This window comes from Eublepharis macularius, chromosome 18 (assembly GCF_028583425.1).
Source record: "Eublepharis macularius isolate TG4126 chromosome 18, MPM_Emac_v1.0, whole genome shotgun sequence".
In the NCBI taxonomy this organism is placed as follows: domain Eukaryota; kingdom Metazoa; phylum Chordata; class Lepidosauria; order Squamata; family Eublepharidae; genus Eublepharis; species Eublepharis macularius.
The window spans coordinates 31,652,722-31,675,040 of record NC_072807.1 but is presented as its reverse complement, the minus strand read 5'-3'; the positions used below and the strand labels follow the sequence as shown (position 1 = coordinate 31,675,040).

The 22,319-nt window shown below is 46.9% G+C and overlaps 1 protein-coding gene across 1 annotated transcript; it reads left to right on the top strand.

Moving 5' to 3' along the window:
* Positions 1–1,160: 1,160 nt before the first annotated feature.
* HEXA (hexosaminidase subunit alpha) lies at positions 1,161–22,104 on the top strand. Its single transcript, XM_055002384.1, has 14 exons — positions 1,161–1,465; positions 4,962–5,060; positions 9,593–9,658; positions 9,764–9,810; positions 9,887–9,997; positions 14,596–14,697; positions 14,927–15,059; positions 15,621–15,801; positions 17,212–17,298; positions 17,803–17,875; positions 19,474–19,654; positions 19,900–19,990; positions 20,784–20,888; positions 21,917–22,104. The coding sequence occupies exons 1-14, from the start codon at positions 1,165–1,167 to the stop codon at positions 21,978–21,980; spliced, it is 1,641 nt and encodes a 546-aa protein (XP_054858359.1). The 5' UTR covers positions 1,161–1,164; the 3' UTR covers positions 21,981–22,104.
* The last annotated feature ends 215 nt before the right edge of the window (positions 22,105–22,319 follow it).

Genomic DNA, 22,319 nt, shown 5'->3' with positions numbered 1-22,319 from the left:
GTGAAACAGGATGTTGGACTAGATGGGCCGCTGGTCTGATCTAGCAGGCTCTACTCCAGTTCTTACGGACTGCAAATTTACTATTTTAAAAGATATATTCCTTCTCCATATAAAATAACATTTCAGACAGGTGGTCTGCAGTAGAACAGCAGGATTTGAGTCCAGTGGCACCTTAGAGACCAACAGGAGTTTCAGAGTATGAGCTTTCAAGAGTCTTCAGTAGTATCTGAAGGGAGCTTTGACTCTCAGAAACTTAATCCCTGAAAATCTTGTTGGTCTCTAATATGTTGCTAGACTCACATCCTGCTGTTCCATGGCAGACCAACATGGCTACGCATGTGAAAGTCTTTTGTTTCTGTGTGTATGTGCAAGCTGATCCTCTTAGTTTCCCCTATCCCTGCTCCAAGAAGTGGCCCCGCTTCCTACAAGAAGATCGTTTCAGGTAGGTAGCCATGTTGGCCTGCAGTAGAACAGCGGGACTGGAGTCCAGTGGCACCTTAGAGCCCAACAAGATTCAGGTATCTGAAGAAGGGAGGTTGGACTCTGGAATGCTCATACCCCGAAACTCTTGCCGGTCTCTAAGGTGCCACTTGACTCAAATCTTCCTGAAAATCTTGTTGGGCTCTAAGATGCCACTAGACCCAAATCCCGGAAATCTTATTGCTCACAGGACTCAAATCCTCCTGAAAATCCTGTTGGTTTCTAAGGCGCTACTGAATCCAAATGCTCCTGAAACTCTGGTCGGACTCTAAGGTGCCACCGGACTCAAATCCTCCTGAAAATCCTGTGGGTTTCTAAGGTGCTACTGAACCCGCATGCTCCTAAAACTCTGGTCGGACTCTAAGGTGCCACCGGACTCAAATCCCGCTGTCCCACTGCAAGACCAACACGGCCCCCCACCCCAAACTTGTGTTGTTCCCTTTTCCCTGCTGCAATCCGAGCCTCCTGGTTTCCCGGCTCCGAGATGCGGCCCCGCTTCCTGCAGGAGAGGATCCCTGCGGCGGGTCTTCCTTTCCTCTTCGCGACCGAAAAGGCGTGCGCGCAACAAGCAAGCGCGACGGCCCCGCCAGGCCCTCCACGTGACAGCCGCCCGGGCGCGCCGGGGGGCTTCCCACATGACGCGCTTTCCGCATTGTCACGCCGCCCGTCACATGATCCCCGGCTATGCCTGCCCGCGGGAAGGGAAGGGAAGGGAAGGGAGCGCGATCGGGCGGGTGTGCTGCTGTGGTCATGGCCGGCTTGCCCTGCGCGCTCGTCCTCCTGCTCTCTGCGGGCTCCGCGGGCGCCGTGTGGCCGCAGCCCCAGCACCTGAGCGCGGGCTCGGAGGGCGGCTGCCGCCTGAGCGCCGCGCGGTTCCGCTTCGCCCACGCCGACCGGTCGGCGGTGGCGCCCGGCTGCGAGGTGCTGGACTTGGCGTTCCAGCGCTACTGGAAGCTGCTCTTCCGTGCCACCCGCAGGGACGCAGGTCAGGAGGATGGGACGGGTTGGGGCCGCGCGTGATGGTCGGGCTCAGGGACGAAAAGGCGCTCTGCCCATGCCCAGAGGCGCCCCCTTTCCTGCCTTCTTGCCGCTGCTGAGCTAGGGAAGAAGACAGCACGGCGGGGGGGGGGGGCGCCTTGCTGCAGGGAGCCATCTCTGCCCGCTTGCAAGGCTGCGATTGTGCGCACGCTTACTTGAGAGTAAGCCCCCCCCCCTTGAATTCAGGAGGGACCGATTTCTAAAAAACAAACAAGCACGGGCCATGTTTGAAAAGTCGGGGCGTCTCCTTTCCTTTTCCTCATTGATTATAAATCTTGAGCAGCCCTAAATACCTATTCCTTATCTTTTTTTGGATGCAAGGGTTAAAAGAACTGAACCGTATTTTGCAGTCGCTAAGGTAAATTTAGGATCCTTATCGCTAAGAAAAGAGCCAGAGTTTCTGGAGTATAAGGGGACAACCCTAAGCGCTCTGTGCCAGAATGTGAAATTTAACTTTTGTGTGTGTGTGTGTGCGCGCGTGCGTGCGTGTGTGTGTGTGTGTGTGTGTGTGTAGAGTCCCTTAGTTTTGAGTAGTAAATAAGTAATAAGTTGTGCTTCTTGTGTGTGCTAGTAAAAAAAAAAATCATTTGTTTTTGCAACCCCCCCCCCCCACACACACACTCATATGTTGAAAGGGTGTCTCCAATAGGACCGGAGTCCAGTGGCTTCTTAGAGACCAACAGAATTTTCAGGGTCTAAGTTTTCAAGAGGCAAAGCTTCCTTCATCAGATACTGGAGTCTCCTTCGCCTCTAAGGTGCCACTGGACTCCGGTCCTGCTCTTCTGCTGCAGTCCAACATGGCTGCTTACCTGAAACTGCCTTCGTGGAAGGTATCTCCATTAGTTGGCAAACTGCTTCCTGCAAAGAAGAAAACAAAAAGACGCTCATTTAGTTCTGCCTTTTGACCTTGCTCAGCAAGGGAGGCAAACATATCACTTCCTCATTCTTCCTCCCTGTAGCGTGTTCCAGCCTCACTCAGAGCAGCGTGCATTATTCTCCTTACAAATTTTATCCTCAAAACAACCCTGTGAGGTAGGTCAAGTGAAGAAATAGTGACTGGCTCTCAGTTGCCTACAAAGTTTCATAGAAAAGTGGGTACCTGAGCCCCGGTCTCTCCTTAAACCTCTTTGGGTTTGAATTAATAATACAGACTAATACTTTGCTGCCGTAGAGGGAGTGACTTACCCCTTTCAAAACAGAACCATCTTATTAGCTGTAAGTGTTCATAGCTTAGGCTTAGCGCTTGTTTACAATAAGCATAAACATGCTTCAGTCTATATCTTTCAGCTTTTGATGCTAATTTTATGTATTTATAATTGCATATTTTGCCATATTGCAATTATGGCAATATTTCCATAATTGCAATATGGCAAGATATGCAATTATAAATAAATAAAATATTGCAATATTGCATCAGTAACCATATTGGTCTCTAAGCCATATTGCATCAGTAGCAAACCCATTTTTTGAAATCGCCCTTGGGTTATTTCGGGAAATTAATGGCTTTTTGCCAGCTCTGGATCTGCCAGCACACAGACTTCCAGACTCTATGCTTTACCTGCCTTGTCAGCCACTTTTCTGGACTTTGTTTCAGAAATCCAGTTCTCCAGGCATGCTGGAACATAGGCCCAAGAGTTATCTTCAAAACAACACACTGGAAAATTTGAAACTTGACAGGAAACTGTTAATGGTAACAGTTTATATATATGATACGGGAAGTAAGTGTGTGGCGTAACAGTTACAGTGTTGCTCTGGAAGACCGTGGCTGAAATCTCTACAGAGCCAAGAAACACTGGGCGACTTGGGGCCAGCCAGTCTTTCAGCCTAACCTGCCTCGCAGGGTTGTTGTGAGAATAAACCAGGGAGGGCAGAAAGTGCAAGATAAAAAAAATTGTAAGATAGATACAGATACATTATCCCTCTGCTTCACAGACAATGTATATTGGTTGTTTAACTTTCAAGTACTCTTGTATAAATATCCTTTAGCTATGCATCTTTGCGGCTTGCCTTATGTTGTGTTTTTCATATCTTCTGAATTATCTATCTTAAAACCTAGCAATGAGCATCTGGTAACTGAAAACCTGAAATATTTGTCACAGTCATGTTTTATTTATTTATTTAAATATTTATACCCCGTTTTTCTCCCCAGTTTTGGCCCGAAGTGGCTTGTAACATTCATTCTCCCCTCTTCCATTTTATCCTCACAACAACGCCACTGTGAGGTAGACTAGACTGAGAGAGAGAGTGACTGCCCCACAGTCCCCCAGTGAGCTTCCAGGACATAGTGGGATTAAAATCTAGTTCTCCCAGATCCAGGGCGTTTTTCAGCGGGAACTCAGTGGAACGGAGTTCCGGCACCTCTTGAAAATGGTCACATGGCCGGTGGCCCCACCCCCTAATCTCCAGACAGAGGGGAGTTGAGATGGCCCTCAGTGCTGCTGGCAATCTAAACTCCCTTCTGTCTGGAGATCAGGGGGCAGGGCCACCGGCCATGTGACCATTTTCGCCGAGGGCGATTTAAGCTTTAAAAAACTACCCCCTTGTTCCAGCTAACCCAAAGTGACGTCATTGTGTGGTCCTGAGTTCCACCACCTCTTTTCCCAGAAAAAAAGCCCTGCCCAGAGCCTAGACTGACTCTAACCACTACACCACACTGGTTCTTCCTCCCAAATGATGGATTTGCACGTTCTAGATGGAGTTTGACGAATACCGTCCAACATATTCTAATAATGTTCGATCTCAAACACGTACATTGCCAATGATGGTTGATTATCTGTTGGACTTCTAACCTAACTGGTGCCTGGAGCAATACTGCACTTCTGGCGAAATGCAGGGAATCAAGTCAAAGCCTGCTGAGAAGGCAATAGGTAAATCCATCTTGGTGTCCTACACCAAATTTGAAACTCAGCGTGGTGGCGTTGAGGCAAGAGACTGTCGGCGATCAAAAATCCTAACAGGGAAGCCTCTTTAAGAGAATGCTGTTAATGTGCCGAGATATAACTCCAAATGCAAAGGCATAAAAGGGTAGCAGACATTTTGCAGACGGGTTAATATAGGGAAGTGATGAGAGTGTGATGCGCACAGCAAATGCGCTGGAGAATTTCAGAACCAGTTAAAGAAATGGGCAGAGGGGTGGAGGAGGTAGATATGTTTGCATTGTTAGATGAATACACAGCTGGCCAGAAAGCCTGTGCAAAGAGTTGTCGCAAACAGCTGTGTGTCTGCCCTGCAGTGATGGTGCAAGCTTCCTGGATCCAGAGCTGAGAAGAATTTTGTTCTTGTCAAAATTTCCAGATCAGTCCTGCCCCTTTTTAGATGATGTTGGGACTCGGGAGAGATTGCAGTGGAAGTACTCTAGAGTACCCACTTCTCATTCAAAATCTGCCTCCGGAATCTCTTACCTGCTCTCTCACCTATTCCTCATATCCAATTATGCCTTGCAGGGAACAGCCACACTCAGGACTCACCGTGCACTGTGCTGAGCGTCAATGTCACCAAGCCGGGGTGCGATGGTTTCCCTTCGCTGGACTCCCCTGAGAATTGTAAGAGGAGGCCCTTTGTCTTCCCTACTCACGCAGTATGGTAATGGTTGTTTCTGAAGCAATCATGCCTGGTCACGAGCAACATCTCTGCAGATGGAGCAGGGATTGCAAGCAAGTCCTGAACTTGCATCGATCACCTGGTGCAAGGTGGAGTGTCTTGCCTTTTGAGAGCATGCCCTGTTTCATCAGGAAGTATCAGGGGTTTTGTTGACTACGGGCAAGTCCAAATGGATCTGATTTGTGCGTGCAAGAGAAGGGGGTGGTAGGATTCTGAGATGGTAGACTGGACAGCAGCCCGTCAGACTAAAGGTGAAGATCACAGAGACTCATGTTTTGTTAGGCTCCCCTGTGTAAAAAGCTCCCCACAAATGGAAAAACAGCACAGTAAGTAAAGGGGGCGAGAAGAGCTTTCTCCCTGCTGTGCTGTCTTTCTGTTTGCATGGTGCCTTTTTATGCAAAGGGGGGCACTCAAAGCTGGAATCCACTCACCTGCCCCTCCAAAGTGATGCAGTCCATTTCAGCGCCTTGTTGGTTTCCACCTCCTCCTCTTGCATGTATAAAATCAGGCCTTCGAAGCATCATAGATGTTCTTGACTGGTCAAAATTCCTTCCTCTTCCGGGGAGCAGATGTGGCTCAGCGTTATGGACCTCTTGCCCTCTGTATTGCAGGTGCTAAGTTGGGAGGGCTGCAAGACTTTCTTGACTGATTGATATAAGAACAGAAAGTGACCATTTGCCTCTAAATCTTAAAAAGATTGATCCACCAAGACTCCTTAGGAGCTGGGCCTGCCCCAAAACAACCAAACCCGATGGTTTAAAACAAAGAGACAGATTTAGAATTAAATGGTCCTCCCACATTAATGACAATTTTGGCTCTTGGATAAAATCAGCAGATGGTCAGCTTCTCTTAGACACCCTAACCTCTAATAACACTAAAGGGAACTACCTAATTAATCAGTATAATTTATTAATCTCAAATCTTCAGCCATTGCTTTCAAGATCTGGAAGCCCTAAATATGATAGGATCCCCAATAATAAAAAATGGTTTGACCATGAATGCATCCAAGCAAAATTAACCCTTAGGGAATGCTTTAGGGTTTTCCACCAAAACCCAAACCCAATTACCAAACTTGAATTACAACTTAAAAAAAAGAAATATAAAGAGCTGTTAAAAACTAAAAAAAGAGATGCTGATCGTCTTTTATGGCAGTCTCTTATCAAAGCCACCAAAGAAAAAGACAATGTTAGTTTCTGGAAGATTATTTCTAATCTCCAAACCAAAGCACCCAAGGTATCCAGTACTATCCCCGTAGATGTATGGGAAAAGCACTATAGTGCTTTGTTTAGGGATCAGTGGCACTCTGCTCCCCCTGTTATCTCATTAGATAACTCTACACAGCGGCCACCAGTCTCTGAATCTGAAATTTCCTTGTTAATTTCACAAATGAAATCTGGTAAAGCCCCAGGAAGTGACTTTATTGTTGCTGAGCTTCTGAAATCGCATATAAACTGGTGGGCTCCGGTCTTAGAAAATCTGTTCTCATACATAGATGCCTCAGCTCAATTCCCTAAGGATTGGGGCTTGGCCACAATTGTTCCCATATTTAAAAAGGGTAATCCCTCTGATCCGTCAAATTATAGGCCAATTAGTCTTTTGAATGTGATCTGTAAGTTATACACGAAACATCTCTGTTTAAAACTGTGTGAATGGTTAGACCAAAATAATCTACTCGAGATTGAACAGGCCGGTTTTACACCTGGTCGCTCCACTATTGACCACTGCTTGGTGTTAGATTATTTTATTTATAAATATGTGAAACACTGGAAGAAGACACTGTATGGGGCCTTTGTGGATCTCAAGGCAGCCTTTGATTCTGTGTCTAGGGGAAGGCTCTGGGTTAAATTGGCTGACTTGGGCATCAATAAAAGGCTATTGTTTTTATTAATTAAGTTACATGAAAATAATAGCCTTCAGATAAGACTTACACCGGACGGCAGACTCTCAAAAAGAATTCCAGTCCAAAAAGGGGTCAGACAAGGTTGTCTACTGGCCCCGTTCCTATTTAACATCTATGTCAATTCTCTAATCACATGCTTTCATACAACGGACACTCATGCCCCTGTGTTCTCTAGTGGCAGAAAAGTTCCAATTTTAATGTATGCTGATGATGCTGTTCTTTTATCTCAGACCAAAGTTGGCTTGAAGCGAGCTTTAGAAAAATTTAATGATCAATGTAACATTGAATTGTTAACAATTAAACCAAAATGGTTCGTTTTGGCAGCTCATTTAGGAAATATATCTGGAATATGAAAGGAAATGACATAGATCAAATTAAGAACTTTCAGTATTTAGGCATAACTTTTTCCTATAATGCCAAATTCTCAGCACATCTGACCTCATCAGCCACTTCAGCAGAGAGAAGTGCAAATGCCATCCTTAAATTTTTTAGAAGGAAAGGCGCTGGCTTTCTCCCTATGGCCTTAAAAACTTACCAGGCAAAATCTTTGGCCCAACTTTTGTATGGCTCTCAAATTGGACTCTCTGCCAATCTTAAGATTCTTGAAACAGTCCAATCAAAATTTCTTAGATCTCTATTTGGTGCTCCCAAGAGTACATCTAATGTAATACTTAGACAAGAGGCAGGATTACCCAGAGTTGAATTAAAAGTATGGGAACAGGCAATATTCCTCTGGCTGAAAATTCATTCTAATCCAAAGGGAATGATAACTCATCTCCTAGCTGTGAACCCTTATCCACCTTGGTTCACACAAATCTTTAACAAGATCAAGCAAATTGGCCTAAATCCTGAAGATCTTTTTAATGGAACCCTGAATATGGCAAAAACAGCTATTACTCAGAGGCTTCTTGATATTGAACTTCAAAATGAAGAAGCTTCACTCCCCAAGAACTTCAGGTGATTAAAATCTTGGCCTAATTTTTCAGCTGCCCCATATTTATCCAGTATTACCCATGAGTCCTACAGATGGGCATTTTCTAGAGCCCGGTTTGAGGCATTGCCTTCAGCTGTATTGTACGGCAAATTCTGGCAGATACCAATGCATGAGCGCTTATGTCCATGCATGGACAATATGGTGGAATCGGTTACTCACATACTTTTATTCTGTGAATTTTATTGTGAAGAACGGTCTCGCCTCATACTACCTCTTTTGTCTAAATTCATCCCTTTGCAATCCTATTTGGAATTTAGACCAGAAGTTCTGCGCAAATTTCTTTTAGAAGATTCTCAGAGCTCAGTAACCTATGCTGTGGCCAAATTCTGCTCTTTAGCTATCAGAAAACGTAAACTTCTCTTAGTGGAAAAAACATTATAATTTTTTTTCTATTTTCATTATTGTTATTCCATTTTCACTCTTATCCCTTTATGCCTGTGGTTTTCCTGTATTGATAATATTGATTTATTGCTTGTAATCGTATTGTTTTATATTGCTGGCTTTTGCTGTAATAAATTGGATTGGATTGGATTGGATATTGTACAGTTGGTTACAAATTTTGGGGAATGGCTGACCTAAAGAATGTATGTTCTTGACTGTTTGGGTAGCATCGGGCGACTGCTTAAGTGGGCCGTGCCTCATGAAGCATTCTGCTGTATTGTGGTTGGGGAAAAAATCGGTGGTGTAGTTCCTTAGGAGGAGGGACCAGCAGCCCACCTACTGACTTGGCTGCCACCGGTGAGAGACAGCTTTGTGGTTTGGGGTGGGGCTTGGGCACAGAGTATGGGAATGAGCATAGAGGTGAAAATGCTTGAATGACTTGTGATTCTCGGTTTCCAGTTTTAGTTGGGAAATCCCAGCAAAAAAAAAGAGTAGCCCATGCCATGATTGGTTTACATTTGGGCACTGCTAGGGCACCGCTGGGTGCTGTTGATGCTTTACTTCACTGCACGCCGTTCTCTGAACCTTGGGCAGTCCCTGATACACCTCCAGAAATCCATGACAGTTACTGTGGTCCAGTTATTTCATGGCCAAAACCTTTTTAAATCCAGGATGGAAATAGTGGAGATTACCAATTGGTATCATGGAAGAGTTTATACATTCTGTTAGAAACAAGTGCGGGCAATATACCACAGCAAAAAGCCTGCCAGAATCTGTTGGGAAGCTAGAAGGAGGGAAGTCAAGAAAAAGCAATTCTTTTTTAAAAAAATGCTGTAACCCTTGGGAGAGATGCAGAATATTTTCATTAATATCCGGCCTTTCTCCCCAACGGAGACCCGAAGCAACTTAGACCATTCTCTTATCCTCCATTTTATCCTCACAGCAACCCTGTCAGGTAGGTCGAACTGGGAGAATGTGACTTACTCAAGGTCACTCCACAAGCTTCTGTGTCTGCGTGGAGATTCGAACTTGGGCTTCCCAGATCCTAGTCTAGTATTCCAACCTGTGCAGCACACCAGCTCTCTTTGCATCGTGAATACGCACCTTGGGGGTAGAGAGTTGCCTGGTTTTAGCCTAAATCTAGGAGATGCTGGGTTAAACCTGAACTCTGTTACTCTCTTGCACGATGCTTATTTCAGACGGGCTGACGGTTTCCGACCAGCTGATGCTTCTGACGGCAGAAACAGTCTGGGGAGCTCTCCGAGGTAAGGGTTTCCCATTGATCCTTGCTGTTTCCCCTGGTCCCTGCTCTCGGACATGTTTAAGCCAGCGTGTGCTACATGAATTTTGTTTGGCCTTTCTTCCTGCAGGGTTGGAGACTTTCAGCCAGCTTGTCTGGAGAAGCGACGATGGGACAGTGAGTTTGTGTGCAAAGTATGGATTGTAAAGGGGTGCCATATCCTCTCTGACTGAACTTCTCCTCCTCTGCGCAGTTCTTTGTGAACAAAACGGATGTGGTCGACTTCCCCCGCTTTCCTCACCGGGGTCTGCTGCTTGACACATCTCGACACTACCTCCCTTTGAAAGCCATTCTGGAGACGCTGGTAGGCAAATATCTCAGGAATCAGTCTTGCTTTGGGTCAACGGGCCCTTTGCCAAAACAGTGTTGCTTGTATCTTGGCCTGTGCTAAACAGTGAGCGCCTTGCTGGCTTGTACACCAGAAGCTGCCTTATACCCAGTCAAATATTGGTGTGTTAACATCGGTATTGTCTACTCTGACTGGCAGCTGCTCTCCGGGGTCTCAGGCTAAGGTCTTCCACATCACCTGATCCTCTTTTTAAGAAACTGGAGATGCCAAGCTTAAACCTGGGACCATCTGCATAGAAAGTAGATGTTCTGCCAAACCATCTGTGTGTTAACGTCAGCATTGTCTACTCTGACTGGCAGCTGCTCTCCAGGGTCTCAGGCTAAGGTCTTTCACATCACCGGATCCTCTTTTTAAAAATAGATGTTCTGCCACCGCGTCACTCTAGTTTCCTGGCCTCTACAGAACGGTTGGTGTGTTGCTACCTTCATGGCCTCCAAGGTGTGCCTGGTGGGTCGGTTAGTGGCAGAATGAATCCAAATTTGAGTGTGATCTGCTGGTTTCTAGTTAGTTTCTAGGCCCAGTTTTGCACATTCAGGGTCCCAAGATTGATCCTTGGTATCTCCACCTCAAAGGATCAGCTAGAAGGTGATGGGAAAGACTGAGACCCAAGAACCTGGAGAGCCGCTGCCAGTCCGAGTAGACAACACTAACCTTGATGGACCAGTCATCAGACTCAGTATAAGGCAGCTTGATGCGCATCCTGCGCTAGGTCCTCTTACAGATTTTAAGCCTCCCTGAGGATCCTTGTTGATTAGGAGTAGAAACCTGGAAAGTTAGATATTGCCCTCAATGCAGCACTTTCCAATGGCAGTGGTTTGCATGTTGAACGAGCTTGCGATGTACATGTCTGTGTGGACCGAGATAGGATTCTGGGTACATGATAAGGAGCATTCATCACCTGGTGCGCAATCCCACGGCGCAGTTCATTTTTTCTTCCTTCCTTTACAACCTACTTAAAGCTGCAACACCTGGAGGCCTGGATGCATTTTTTTATGACCCTGGGGCTAATGCGACGCAGCCGTCTCTTTAAATTAATCCCCATTTAAGAGAAGGCAGGAGGGATTAAAACAGCAGGAAGGAAATGAGTGTGGCTTGGAGTGCCACTGGGGTAGTATGAAGCGGATCCCTGCCCTCCAGGGAGGAATCTCATTCCGATTCCAGATAAAATTGGTTCTGGTTGCTGTACCTGTGGACCTGGCTTGGCTAGCATGCCCTCTTGGGAGTCCTTGCTCTTTTTGATAATGGGAGTCCTATGAGACTGTCAGAGCCAGAGCAGAGCTTAGTGGGTGCCTTTTCTAGGAATGTTCAAGTGTCAGTTGTGTTGTGAAGATTTTACACAGGCGAGCACTATTTATGTGCTGCAGTGATCCAAATCCTTTGGATGGCATTTCTGTTTGGTGTAGTACTATGGTGCACCTAGAGTCACTTGACCTTTTTGTTCTTGATTGGTGATGGAAGAAGCGTTGTATGTTTCTTCTCTGTACTATGCATCGGTGGGACAGCCAGGCTCATGTAGGGGCTAGATCAGGGGTTCTTGACGAGCAAGGATGAAAAAAGGGGGGGGGATCCCCACAAACTCAATCCAAACAAGCAGGGGAACAAAATAGAGGGGGTAAGTAACAACCTAAATATATATATTTATTAGAGAATATTTATTATAGATGTGCACCAATCGTCAGGGCTTGCAGCAGCTGCCGCTGTGCGGGGCACTGGACGGTCTGCTCCTGACATCAAAGGGGCGCCAGGGATACTGCAGGACCCTGCTCTGTGGAAGGAGGGGCGGTATACATCACCCAGACTCCCTCTCAATCCACTCGCTGGCCTGCTCAACCTGTGCCACTCACCCTCTTTGGCCTCTGCCATCTCCTCCTCCTCCTCCTCCTCCTCGCCTTTGCTCTCGCACTGCTCTGCTCTGCCTCCATGCCATCACTCCTTACTCACACCCACCACCTCAGAGCTCTTCCTAGCCACCTTATATAGGGTTTCCTTTCCCCGCCCTCCTTCTAGGCTTGTTCCCTCTCCTGACTTGGCCCAGCTGTGCCTTCCCTCAGGTGTTTCCCTCCTACCACTAATCCCTTCTTGGCTTCCTTGCCTTGCTGGCAGGGTGGGGTTGAATGCAAGCCATCCCCAGCTGAGGTCTCCTTGGCCTTGCTCACGAGGAGCTGCCCCACCCGGCTTCTGTGCTGCTGAGCATGCCTGGCCTTGCTCGTGAGGAGCTGCCCCAGCCAGCTTCTGTGCTGCTGAGCATGCCTGGCCTTGCTTGTGAGGAGCTGCCCTGGCCAGCTTCTGGGCTGCCTGCTCATTGATGCTGGATGGGGCTACCCATCTCCTCCCCCAGAATGCCTGTGGCAGCTCCACCTGGAGGGGCTTGGCTCCTAGCAACTCCTGAGCCCAGCTGCTGTCCTCTAGCCGGGTGTGGCTCTGGGCTGTAGTGGCTGCTTCTCCTCCTTGGCTGGTAAGGGCTCTGTTTGGGCTGCTGCTGGGTCCCTATTCCCCCTGCCTTGGCCCTTTTCCTCTGTCCTGCTTAGCCCCCTCTCTTCCCCCTGGAGGGTGGGACTGGCTGGTCTCTCCCTGCTCCCTCCAGCCCTCTGAGGCTTTGGCCTTTCGCCCCTTCCCCCTGGAGTGGGCAGGTTCTGGATTTGGTCGCTGGCTGGGGTGGTAGGGCCACTGCCTCCTGGTTGCCTCCCACTGCTCCCTCCTGGCAAGTCTGGGGGCTGGGACTCAGACCCCGGACACCAATATAGATTAAAAACAAGTTTAAAACATAAGGCCTGAATGGCAGGCTACATATATATACTAAAACTTGCTAACACATCTCAAAATACAAATGACGATACAGTGCAATGACCAACACAAATAGACCAAGGTACAGTAAAAACCGACCAGACACGTTTCGGCCCTCAGGCCTTCCTCAGTGGTCAGTTGTAAACAATTTATGATCAAACACACCCACACATATAGAAACCAATCATGAAATGCTCCCAGTGTTTTATCTAGAGCTGTAACAAAAGAAGAAGTGGGGAAGGAAAAATTTAAATATAATATAGTCCATTATTAAGAGCTAGAATAATTCTAGGTAAAATACCGGATCAGAATTTACCTCTAGTAAAACACCTAGAGCTCTACTTAACTTACCTCTATTTTACTTAACCCCTCTATTTTGTTCCCGTCCTTCACGAGCATCATACAGCCCGCGAAGGGGTGATCTACAAATCTTGGGGGAAGACATTCAGAACTTTTGAAGGCAAATGAGCATTTAGGATGCAGAATTTGAGGTACCCCCCCCTTACCCAAGCTTGCAGTGGCTTCTTGTTTTATACTGCACACCTCACTTTGAGGATAAACCCCCAGATCTTAGATTTCTATCGTCTCACTCCAGCTCTTTTCAAAATATCACACAGTAAAATAAGAATGCAAATTACACTGTTAGCTGATGACTGTCAGGCACAAAGGTCTCACTGAAGTTTGCCTGAGATCTCTTCATCGTATGCATATATCATAAATATAGTTATATAAAGTAAAGATGACCTTCTTGGGACTTCAGATTATGCATCGCCAGGACTGTTTTGAAGTTTATTAAATGTGAATGGGGTAAAGGGAACTAGGAGGAGCATGAATATTACCATTCTGCAGTCAGTCCACTGCTACCAGGCTCAATTCAAGGCTATCACATACAAAACACTTCACAGCCTTGGTCCATCACATCTATGGGACTAGCTCTCTGTGTCCCACCATGGCAGCTTTGCTCATCTGAACAGGGCCTTCTGCAGGGGTGCAGGTGCCACCCTGCAGATGAGCAGAATTGACAGCTGCCCATACACGTACTTCCTCTGTGGTGACCCCCATCTTATGGAATGGCCTGCCTAAGGAGGTCAAGAAAGCTCCCTCTCTCCTGGCTTACCACAAACGATGCATAACCGAATTATTCAGGAGGGATTTTTTTCTCAGGTAGGAGAGCTGCACTGTAAGGAAGCAGTCTCAAAAGAGATCCAGCAGTAAAGGGATAGGAACTACAGGCTTTAATACTACGTACTGTCTGTTGCTATATGTATGATCTGGTTTGTTTAATATGTCAGTTTTAGAATTGCTTATGCTTTGTTTCAGCATTTCTTCAACTCTGTAATAGATTGTTCCTAGTTTTAAAACTTTGCTAATTTGCATTTATATACTCTTATTACATTGTTTAATGAACTGTCCTTGTAATTGACTGTACTGACTCGCGCTGTGTAATCCACCTGGAGTCTCAGTGAGAAGGGCAGACTATAATTAATATGAATGAATGAATGAATGAATGAATGAATGAATGAATGAATGAATGAATGAAAGAGGGTTGTGTACATGCCATTAAGGGTGCGGTTTGAGGCGCAGGACTTCTTGCAAATAGTAGCAGCCCAGGTGCAGGATGTGTTTTTTGAACCTCAGGTGAAATTGGCAGGGCACCTACTTGTGGAGAAGACAGGAGATGCCGGCAAACAGCTGTTTATCATTAGTAATGGTTTTCCTCCCCTGGTGTGGTGGTGTGAGCTCTTTTTTTCTGTTCTCTGACTCCCTAGGATGCCATGGCCTACAACAAGTTCAATGTGTTTCATTGGCACATTGTGGACGATCCATCTTTTCCATATGAGAGCGTAGTGTTCCCAGATCTCAGCCGCAAGGTAACCATGAACGCTTCGGAACTGCTATGGGGTGGTTTTGTACATTATGTTCTGTGAGGCTTCACTGAAGTGGTACAGCCCGTGTATGAGTTGATCACCTTGGTAATACTACTGCTATGTAGTGGTGGGAACCTGTGACTGACTGACTGACTTCCTTCCTTACTTACATTTGTCCTTCCTTCCTCCTTCCTTCCTTCCTTCCTTCCTTCCTTTCTTCCTTCCCTCCCAGGGAGCCTACAACCCTTTCACCCACGTGTACACTGCCAGCGATGTGAGGACGGTGATCGATCATGCCCGGCTGCGTGGGATCCGGGTGGTTCCAGAGTTTGATACTCCCGGCCACACCCACTCCTGGGGGCCAGGTAAGGTGTGACTCTGAAGACCAACGAAATGTGTTCTTTGCTCCTCCATGCACTGAACTCAGTTCTGAGTTCACACCTTGGACTCTGAACACACAATGCCTGGCTGAAAAGTGGTGGGCATGCCTCTTTTTTAATATGTGGCTACTCAGCAGCTGGAGGCAAGCAGTGGGGAGGGATAAGCTTCCATACTTACACAAGTCCACCCTGATTGTACACTGCACAGTGGTGGATGGTAGTTGTTTCATGCGTAGGGTCTTCCTGCCATATGTACAGGATCAGGAATGGATTTCCTCCCACATGGACTGGTTACTTCAAGGGATGCACACAGGCAAAGAGCTTCCCCCCGCCTCGTGCATGTCTGCTAAATGGAGACTGTGTTTCCCGCAACTTCATGGCCATTCAGGATTGGTCAAAGTTGTGGCACAGTTGGATACTCAACATCCGCACACTGCAATGTTCTGAACAGCAGAAGTCGGACGCCTTTGGCCATCTTGGCCTGCAACTTGACTCCCTGTTCCATAACCACCTCTAATCTCTGTGCTACCTTTATGTCTTCTTCAGGTGCCCCAGGGTTGTTGACCCCCTGCTACCTGGGCCCGAAGCCCTCTGGATCCTATGGGCCAGTTAATCCCATCCTAAACACAACTTACCGGTTCATGTCCAAGTTCTTTGCAGAAGTTAGTGCCGTCTTCCCAGACTTCTATGTTCACCTGGGCGGAGATGAGGTTGACTTCACTTGCTGGTTGGTTTTGATCCCTTGGAGTGATTGGGAGGAGAGGGAGGGAGAGGTGGAGGATGTTCGGCCATGTGGAAAGATAAGGAATGGAGGAGCTGTGACTCACTGATGGAGCATCTGCTCGGCATGCGGAAGGTCCCAGGTTCAATCCCCAGCATCTCCAGTTAAAAGAACCAGGTAAATAAGAGATGGGGAAGACCTCTGTCTGAAACCTTGGAGAGCTGCTGCCGGAGGAGACAATACCAACTTTCACAGAACGAGGATCTGGCTGAGAAAGCAGCTTTGTGCAAGGTGGTGTCCGTGGCCAGCAACTGCAGGAACGCCAAGATGCCTGTGCCCACCTTTGGAAGCCTGGTGGTCTGAAATACGAGCCAGCCTGGCCAAATGGAACTGGGACCTCTTAGGTCTGGCTGCTGTTCCATCAGGGGCTCCAGCCGACTGCAGGGTCTGCTTCCTTTTCTTGACAAAGTGACAGTGTGAGCTGCAGACTTTGGAAAACAAACACACAACATTGCCATCACACAAAGTCAAGACTGTCTCGCTCGGTATTGTCTGTTCTCACGGGCAGCAACTTTCAGGGTTCTCAGGCAGAGGAAGGGCTTTCCTGGCATCTGCAACCCGAGAGCCTTTAATTGGAGGTGAAAAGGATGGGATCTGGCATCTCCTGCATGCAAAGTCTGAGCTCATCAAACATCTCTCCATCCTATTTTCATCCGGCCCTTCCTCCAGGGATCTCAGACAGTGATACGAGGCTCGCCTTTCCTCGGTTTTTTTGCCCTCACAACAACCCTGTGAGGTAGGTTAGGCTGAGAGAGAGAGAGCGATGGCCCACAGTGATGTACCAAGCTTTATGACAGAGTGGAGTTCTGAACCTGGTTCTAGGTGCTAGTCCAACACTTGTAACGCCCTGGCTCTCTTGTAGGATTGCAGACTTTGCTAATTTATGCTCTTTACCGGTTTCATTCCAAGGAAGGATTAGAGGTGGTGGTGAGCAAAAGAATGTTTGGAAAAGATTAATATAATGTAGGTGTGGGAACTGCAAGTTTACAGACCTAAGCTGGGGAGGTGAAAGAATTGCGGGGGGGGGGGGGTCAAGAGACGTAGCACGTCTAAAACCTGCTCTCGCCCCATTATCAAACAGTGAAAAGCCGTATTCAGTTACCCCCATTTCTCCTTAGCTAGTTGAAATACTCATTGCCACGATTTCCCTTGTGTTCATAAGAACTAGAATCACACTCCTTTTAGAAGAATTGAAAGGAGGGATTCTATTTTGTGTGTTCTGCAGTGATTGCATCGATCTATGCCTCCCGATTAAAAGACTGCATCCCCCCCAGCCCATTCGCCTTCAAATGAAGCTTTCCTTTCACAAGCTCTAACTGGTGTGGATCTGCTCAGAGTCCTCTTTTTTGCCTGTAGGAGGTCCAATCCGGAGATCAAGAAGTTCATGCAGGAGATGGGGTTTGGCCAAGACTATTCTAAGCTGGAATCCTTTTACATCCAGAGGTAAGGGATCTCGCTTGCAAGTACCACGGGCTTGGAGAAAGCAGGGTCTGCCTTCAGACATGGAAAATCATCCCATTCTTCCATATTCCATTTCTCTTGCTGGATGTCCAGAGAAGCACAGTTGCATGACTTTGGCCAAGAGGCTCGTCTGTTTTTCCCACCTTCTTTTTTAAACCTTTTTTGGCTTTCCCCAAAATATGTGATCCTTGTTCCTGTTAAACTAACAGGAGGATATTTATCTAGGGGGAAGTTCCTCTTTCCTGTCTCTTGTTGACTGGGCTGTTTGGAAAACCAATCCAAGGGAAACTCAGGGCTGTTAACCTAATATATACAATGGAGCTGGAGCCCTGCGTTCTGCTGTTTGCGGCGCCGCACCCGGAAATGCCGCTTGTTGGCTTTAAAGCATTGGGTGCAGATGCTACCAAGACAAATGCTTGGAGTAGGAAGATGGGGAGTGTGCGAAACGCCTGCTTTTTTTTTCAGTAGCTCTTTTCTTTACTTCAGGCTGTTGGATATAGTCTCGTCATTTGGGAAAGGCTACATGGTGTGGCAGGAAGTGTTTGATAACGCAGTGAAGGTGAGGATCTCTCTAGGGCGATTCTAGGGACTGCACTCTCTCCGCCACCTTTCCAAAACTTGATGTTGCTTCTTGCATGTTAAGATATAAATTCTTTCTCTTCTTTTGACGCCCTCCCCTCGCCCGGTCTTTGATGTGAGGGCAGGTAGTCTGAGCTTCTGAGAAAAAAAACAGGGGACCCCTTTTGACATAGGCAGGGCTGCATGTTTTCTACACATCTCCAGAGCTGAGTAAGCGTCGCATCCGCTCTCCAAGGCTGAATTGGCATCCCGAGAACCTTGCTTGCTTTTCAATCACAACCGTTTTCTTTTTTTCAAGTTATCTTGCCGGTGATGAAATGCAATCTTTATTCTCCTGCTCCGCTATATTTCGCAATTGTTCTGCTCTGTGCTAAAGGTTCTTTTTAAAATCCTGTTGTATTTGATTACTGGTTTCGTAGTATGTCGTCTTAGGCAGAGTTCCCTGGAAAGGCTGACGGTGGATGCATTTTAAAATGAATTACAAAGAAATCCTCATTTAGCCCGCAGGAGGCAGGATACGGGCATATCCGGTTGAAGGGTCAGAATTTAGAATGGGGGTGCTGGGCACTAATTGCGAACAGAACTCTTGGCTGGAATTGGGCACACACAGTCTACAAACAAGACATTCAGCACTGTTGTGCCTGGGAGCTAGATGCTCCTTACACATTGGGAACTGGGGGCGGGGGGGTCATGATGATGCAGTGTGAAGATAAAGAAACTTAAATATTATCGAAGGCTTTCACGGCCGGAGAACGATGGTTGTTGTGGATTTTTCAGGCTGTATCGCCGTGGTCTTGGCATTGTAGTTCCTGACATTTCACCAGCAGCTGTGACTGGCATCTTCAGAGGTGTAGCACCAAAAGACAGAGATCTCTCTGTCTTTTGGTGCTACACTGTGACACTGAGAGATCTCTGTCTTTTGGTGCTACACCTCTGAAGATGCCAGTCACAGCTGCTGGCGAAATGTCAGGAACTACAATGCCAAGACCACGGATATACTGCCCGGAAAATCCACAACAACCAAACTTATATATTATCCACATCTTCTCTGCATGTTCCGCTGCTGCCAAAGTGACACTTCGCTTCTCTAGTTTTCATTGCCTAAACAACCATTTCTGGCTTAGAAAGTGCAGTCCATAAAGCCAAGAACACAATCCATATAAGAACGTCACTAGGACCACCTCAATGACACATCACCATGTGCAAGCGTTCGAGTTTCCCCGGAAATTTTCATCAGGCCAGATGTTGACCTTTGAACCCAGCTGCTTCTCTCTCTCCAATCACTCCATGCCCTTCGCTCATCCCCTTCTTGACAAGTCACCATGTTATGGCTTCCAAGAAGGATCTTGGAAGATCCTTCCATAGGTGGTTATGACCAGCCACCTTGAGCTTCCTGTCTTTTTCCAGCCTGTTTATACGGCTGCTGCCAGGCACCAATAAGCAAGCCCTAGGGAAGGAGCTGCACACAACTGCATGTGTAACTCTGCTGCTTTTTGCATCTTGAAAGCCCCTGTGTTGTCGTCTGTTGAGAAGCAGGACAGGCTCCAGTCCGTGATGCCTTCTTCCACTTTTGGCCAGGTGAAGCCAGACACCATAATACACGTGTGGAAGGAGAACGGCGGGCACTATCCAAACGAAATAGCTTCCGTCACCAAAGCCGGCTACCGGGCCCTGCTCTCTGCCCCTTGGTATCTTAACTATATCTCCTACGGGCAGGACTGGGTAGGAATTTACCGGGTGGAACCCCTGGAGTTTAAAGGTATGTGCTTTCTGCACTTGCTTGCCTTGTCCATCCTAGGATTTGGGGTGCAGAAAGGGTGTGAGAATAGCAAATGGACTGAGAGGTCTCGGATGCAGTCCACTTGGAGCCTCTCAAAAGCAAGGAAGAAAGATTGTGCCTGATCCCAAACAGAACTGGTTCCATCACGCCACCCTTAGTGTGGACTCTTAACGACTAGTCTATTTCAGCTCTTCCCCCAACTTGCAATTTGAATTTTTTTCCAGGTACTCCAGAACAGAAAGATCTGGTGATTGGCGGCGAGGCTTGTATGTGGGGCGAATACGTGGATGTCACTAACTTGAGCCCGAGACTCTGGTAAGCAGCAGGAACCTACGTGATACCCAGGAAACACACAGGGGGAGACAGCTGGGGCTCCAGGAGCACCCCGTACAGTTGTTTTAGAGCACCGACATAAATATGCACATGGTCCGTAATGGGAATTACTGACAGTTCTTCACCTCTGTCATTTCTCTTTTGGTAAAGCATCTCTAAGAAGCCCTTGAGTCCATACATCTCTTTGCCTGCTGTTTCCTTCATGTACTGGTTATTCTAGCATATCTTCTACTCCTCTAGTATACCCTAAAGATTTAAGTTAACATAAAGATTAACATTTCATTTTCGTTTTAAAAGATCCATGTTTGGTTCCCTACTGAGCCACATTTGGCTCTGGAGAAAGAGGTTACAGATTACTGCAACTCGGGGAGGAGCCATGGCTCAGTGGAAGAGTATCTGCTTGGCATGCAGGAAGTCTCAAGTTCGATTCCCGGCCTCTCCAGTTGCAAAAGGATAAGGCAGCAGGTGATGAGAATGATCTCTGCCTGAGACCCAGGATTGCCACTGACTGTCTTAGACAATACTGACTTTAATGGACTGATGGTCTGATTCGGTATAAGGCAGCGTCATGTGGTCCTGCTGTATAAGACTGCACAAAATCATATCTGTATGGCAATCCTCTCTCCCTCTTCCTGCCCCCGGTGCAAGTGACGCCTCCTGTAGCCTCCTTGAATTTCCTGCCCCCCAGCATGCCTCTTTCCCAGCTAGAAAGACCAACATTTTCAGCACCTTCTACTCAGAACTGATGCACAGCTGTACCTGTATTTCCCACAAGGCCCAGAGCTGGTGCTGTAGCAGAGCGGTTATGGAGTAACAAGACAGTCCGAAATGTGCAAGATGCTTATGCAAGGCTGGCGGACTTCCGATGTACATTGCTGAGGTACTGACCTTTTCAATGACTCCTTCTCATAAGAACGTAACATAAGAGAAGCCATGTTGGATCAGGCCAATGGCCCATCCAGTCCAACACTCTGTGTCACACAGTGGCCAAAACCCAGGTGTCCTCAGGAGGTCTGCCAGTGGGGAAGGGACACTAGAAGCCCTCCCACTGATTGCCCCCCCCCAAACACCAAGAATACAGAGCATCACTGCCCTAGACAGAGAGTCCATCTATCTTCCATCCTTCTCGGTGGCTCTTTAGACCTAGCGTTTCCAGAACAGATGCTGTGAGAGTTGTGTTTAGGGCAGGGGATGTAGATATAGGCTGCGGTCAGGGCACAAAATCACACGGGTGCAAATGCTTGTACCAACATCATTTCCATCTGTCTTGATCCACATTCCCTCAACTCTGGCTTGGTCCAGAAGAGAAGTTAAAGAAGCTTCAGCAGTCACGTGAGAGATAGAGGCTACAGTCCTTAGTTCTGCACGATCCTCTTGTGGTTAGCCGTAGTTCAGCATGAGGTTCAGTTTGTGTTTATTGAAAAGAGTTCTCAGCACCAAGAAAGGTGCCGTTGCCCTACGAGAGAGTTTTAGGGGGGTGGTTTCCTATCCTTTGCGCTAGAAAAGCTTTGTTTAAGAGCCATGTTGCATTCTGCACCTCCAAAGTTCTCACATCTCCAAAGCATGTATGAGATGATGGCTGATTCCGCACACGTTGGGTAATGCACTTTCAATGCACTTTCGCTATTGTATGGAAGTGGATTTTTTGTTTCACACTCAAAACATTCAGTTCCAAATGATCTCTAAAGAGGATTGGAAGTGCATTATCCAATGTGTGCGGAATCAGCCAATGACTAATACAGTAGGCTTACCTTTCGGAATCCATATTGGATTTGACTTTGACACGGGGGAATCCTGGTCCTCTTTTTTTCCTCCTTTTCAGAAACCAGACCCTCTTCAGCAAACTAAGTGCCCCCCGTAAGTGTGATCTTCCAGTAATGCCATATCTGTGCTCTTTCTCTCTTGTAGGAGAGGGATCCGAGCAGAGCCGCTCTTCACAGGATATTGTGAAAATGAATATGGTGGCGTTTGATGGGGCCACTGTGTCTATGGGAGACCAGGATGGACTTTTTTTTCCAATTGACGTAATGCATCAAAAAAGAAATCGATTCATTGGCGCTCGTGGATAATTAAAAATTTCTTCCCAACAAGCACTATGTCCTTGCCCCGTCTCTATTTTTTTAATAAATAATTTGCTCCAATAGTCCCTGATGAAGACAGTGCCATGTTTGCCGTGTTTCTATTTCCTCCAAAACAAATTACAAACCTCGAATATTAAATCTATGTTGTAAATTTTTATATTTTTGATTCTTACAAAAGTGCAAGTGCTCAAATGTGATAAATATTCTACAATAAATATCCTACAATAAAT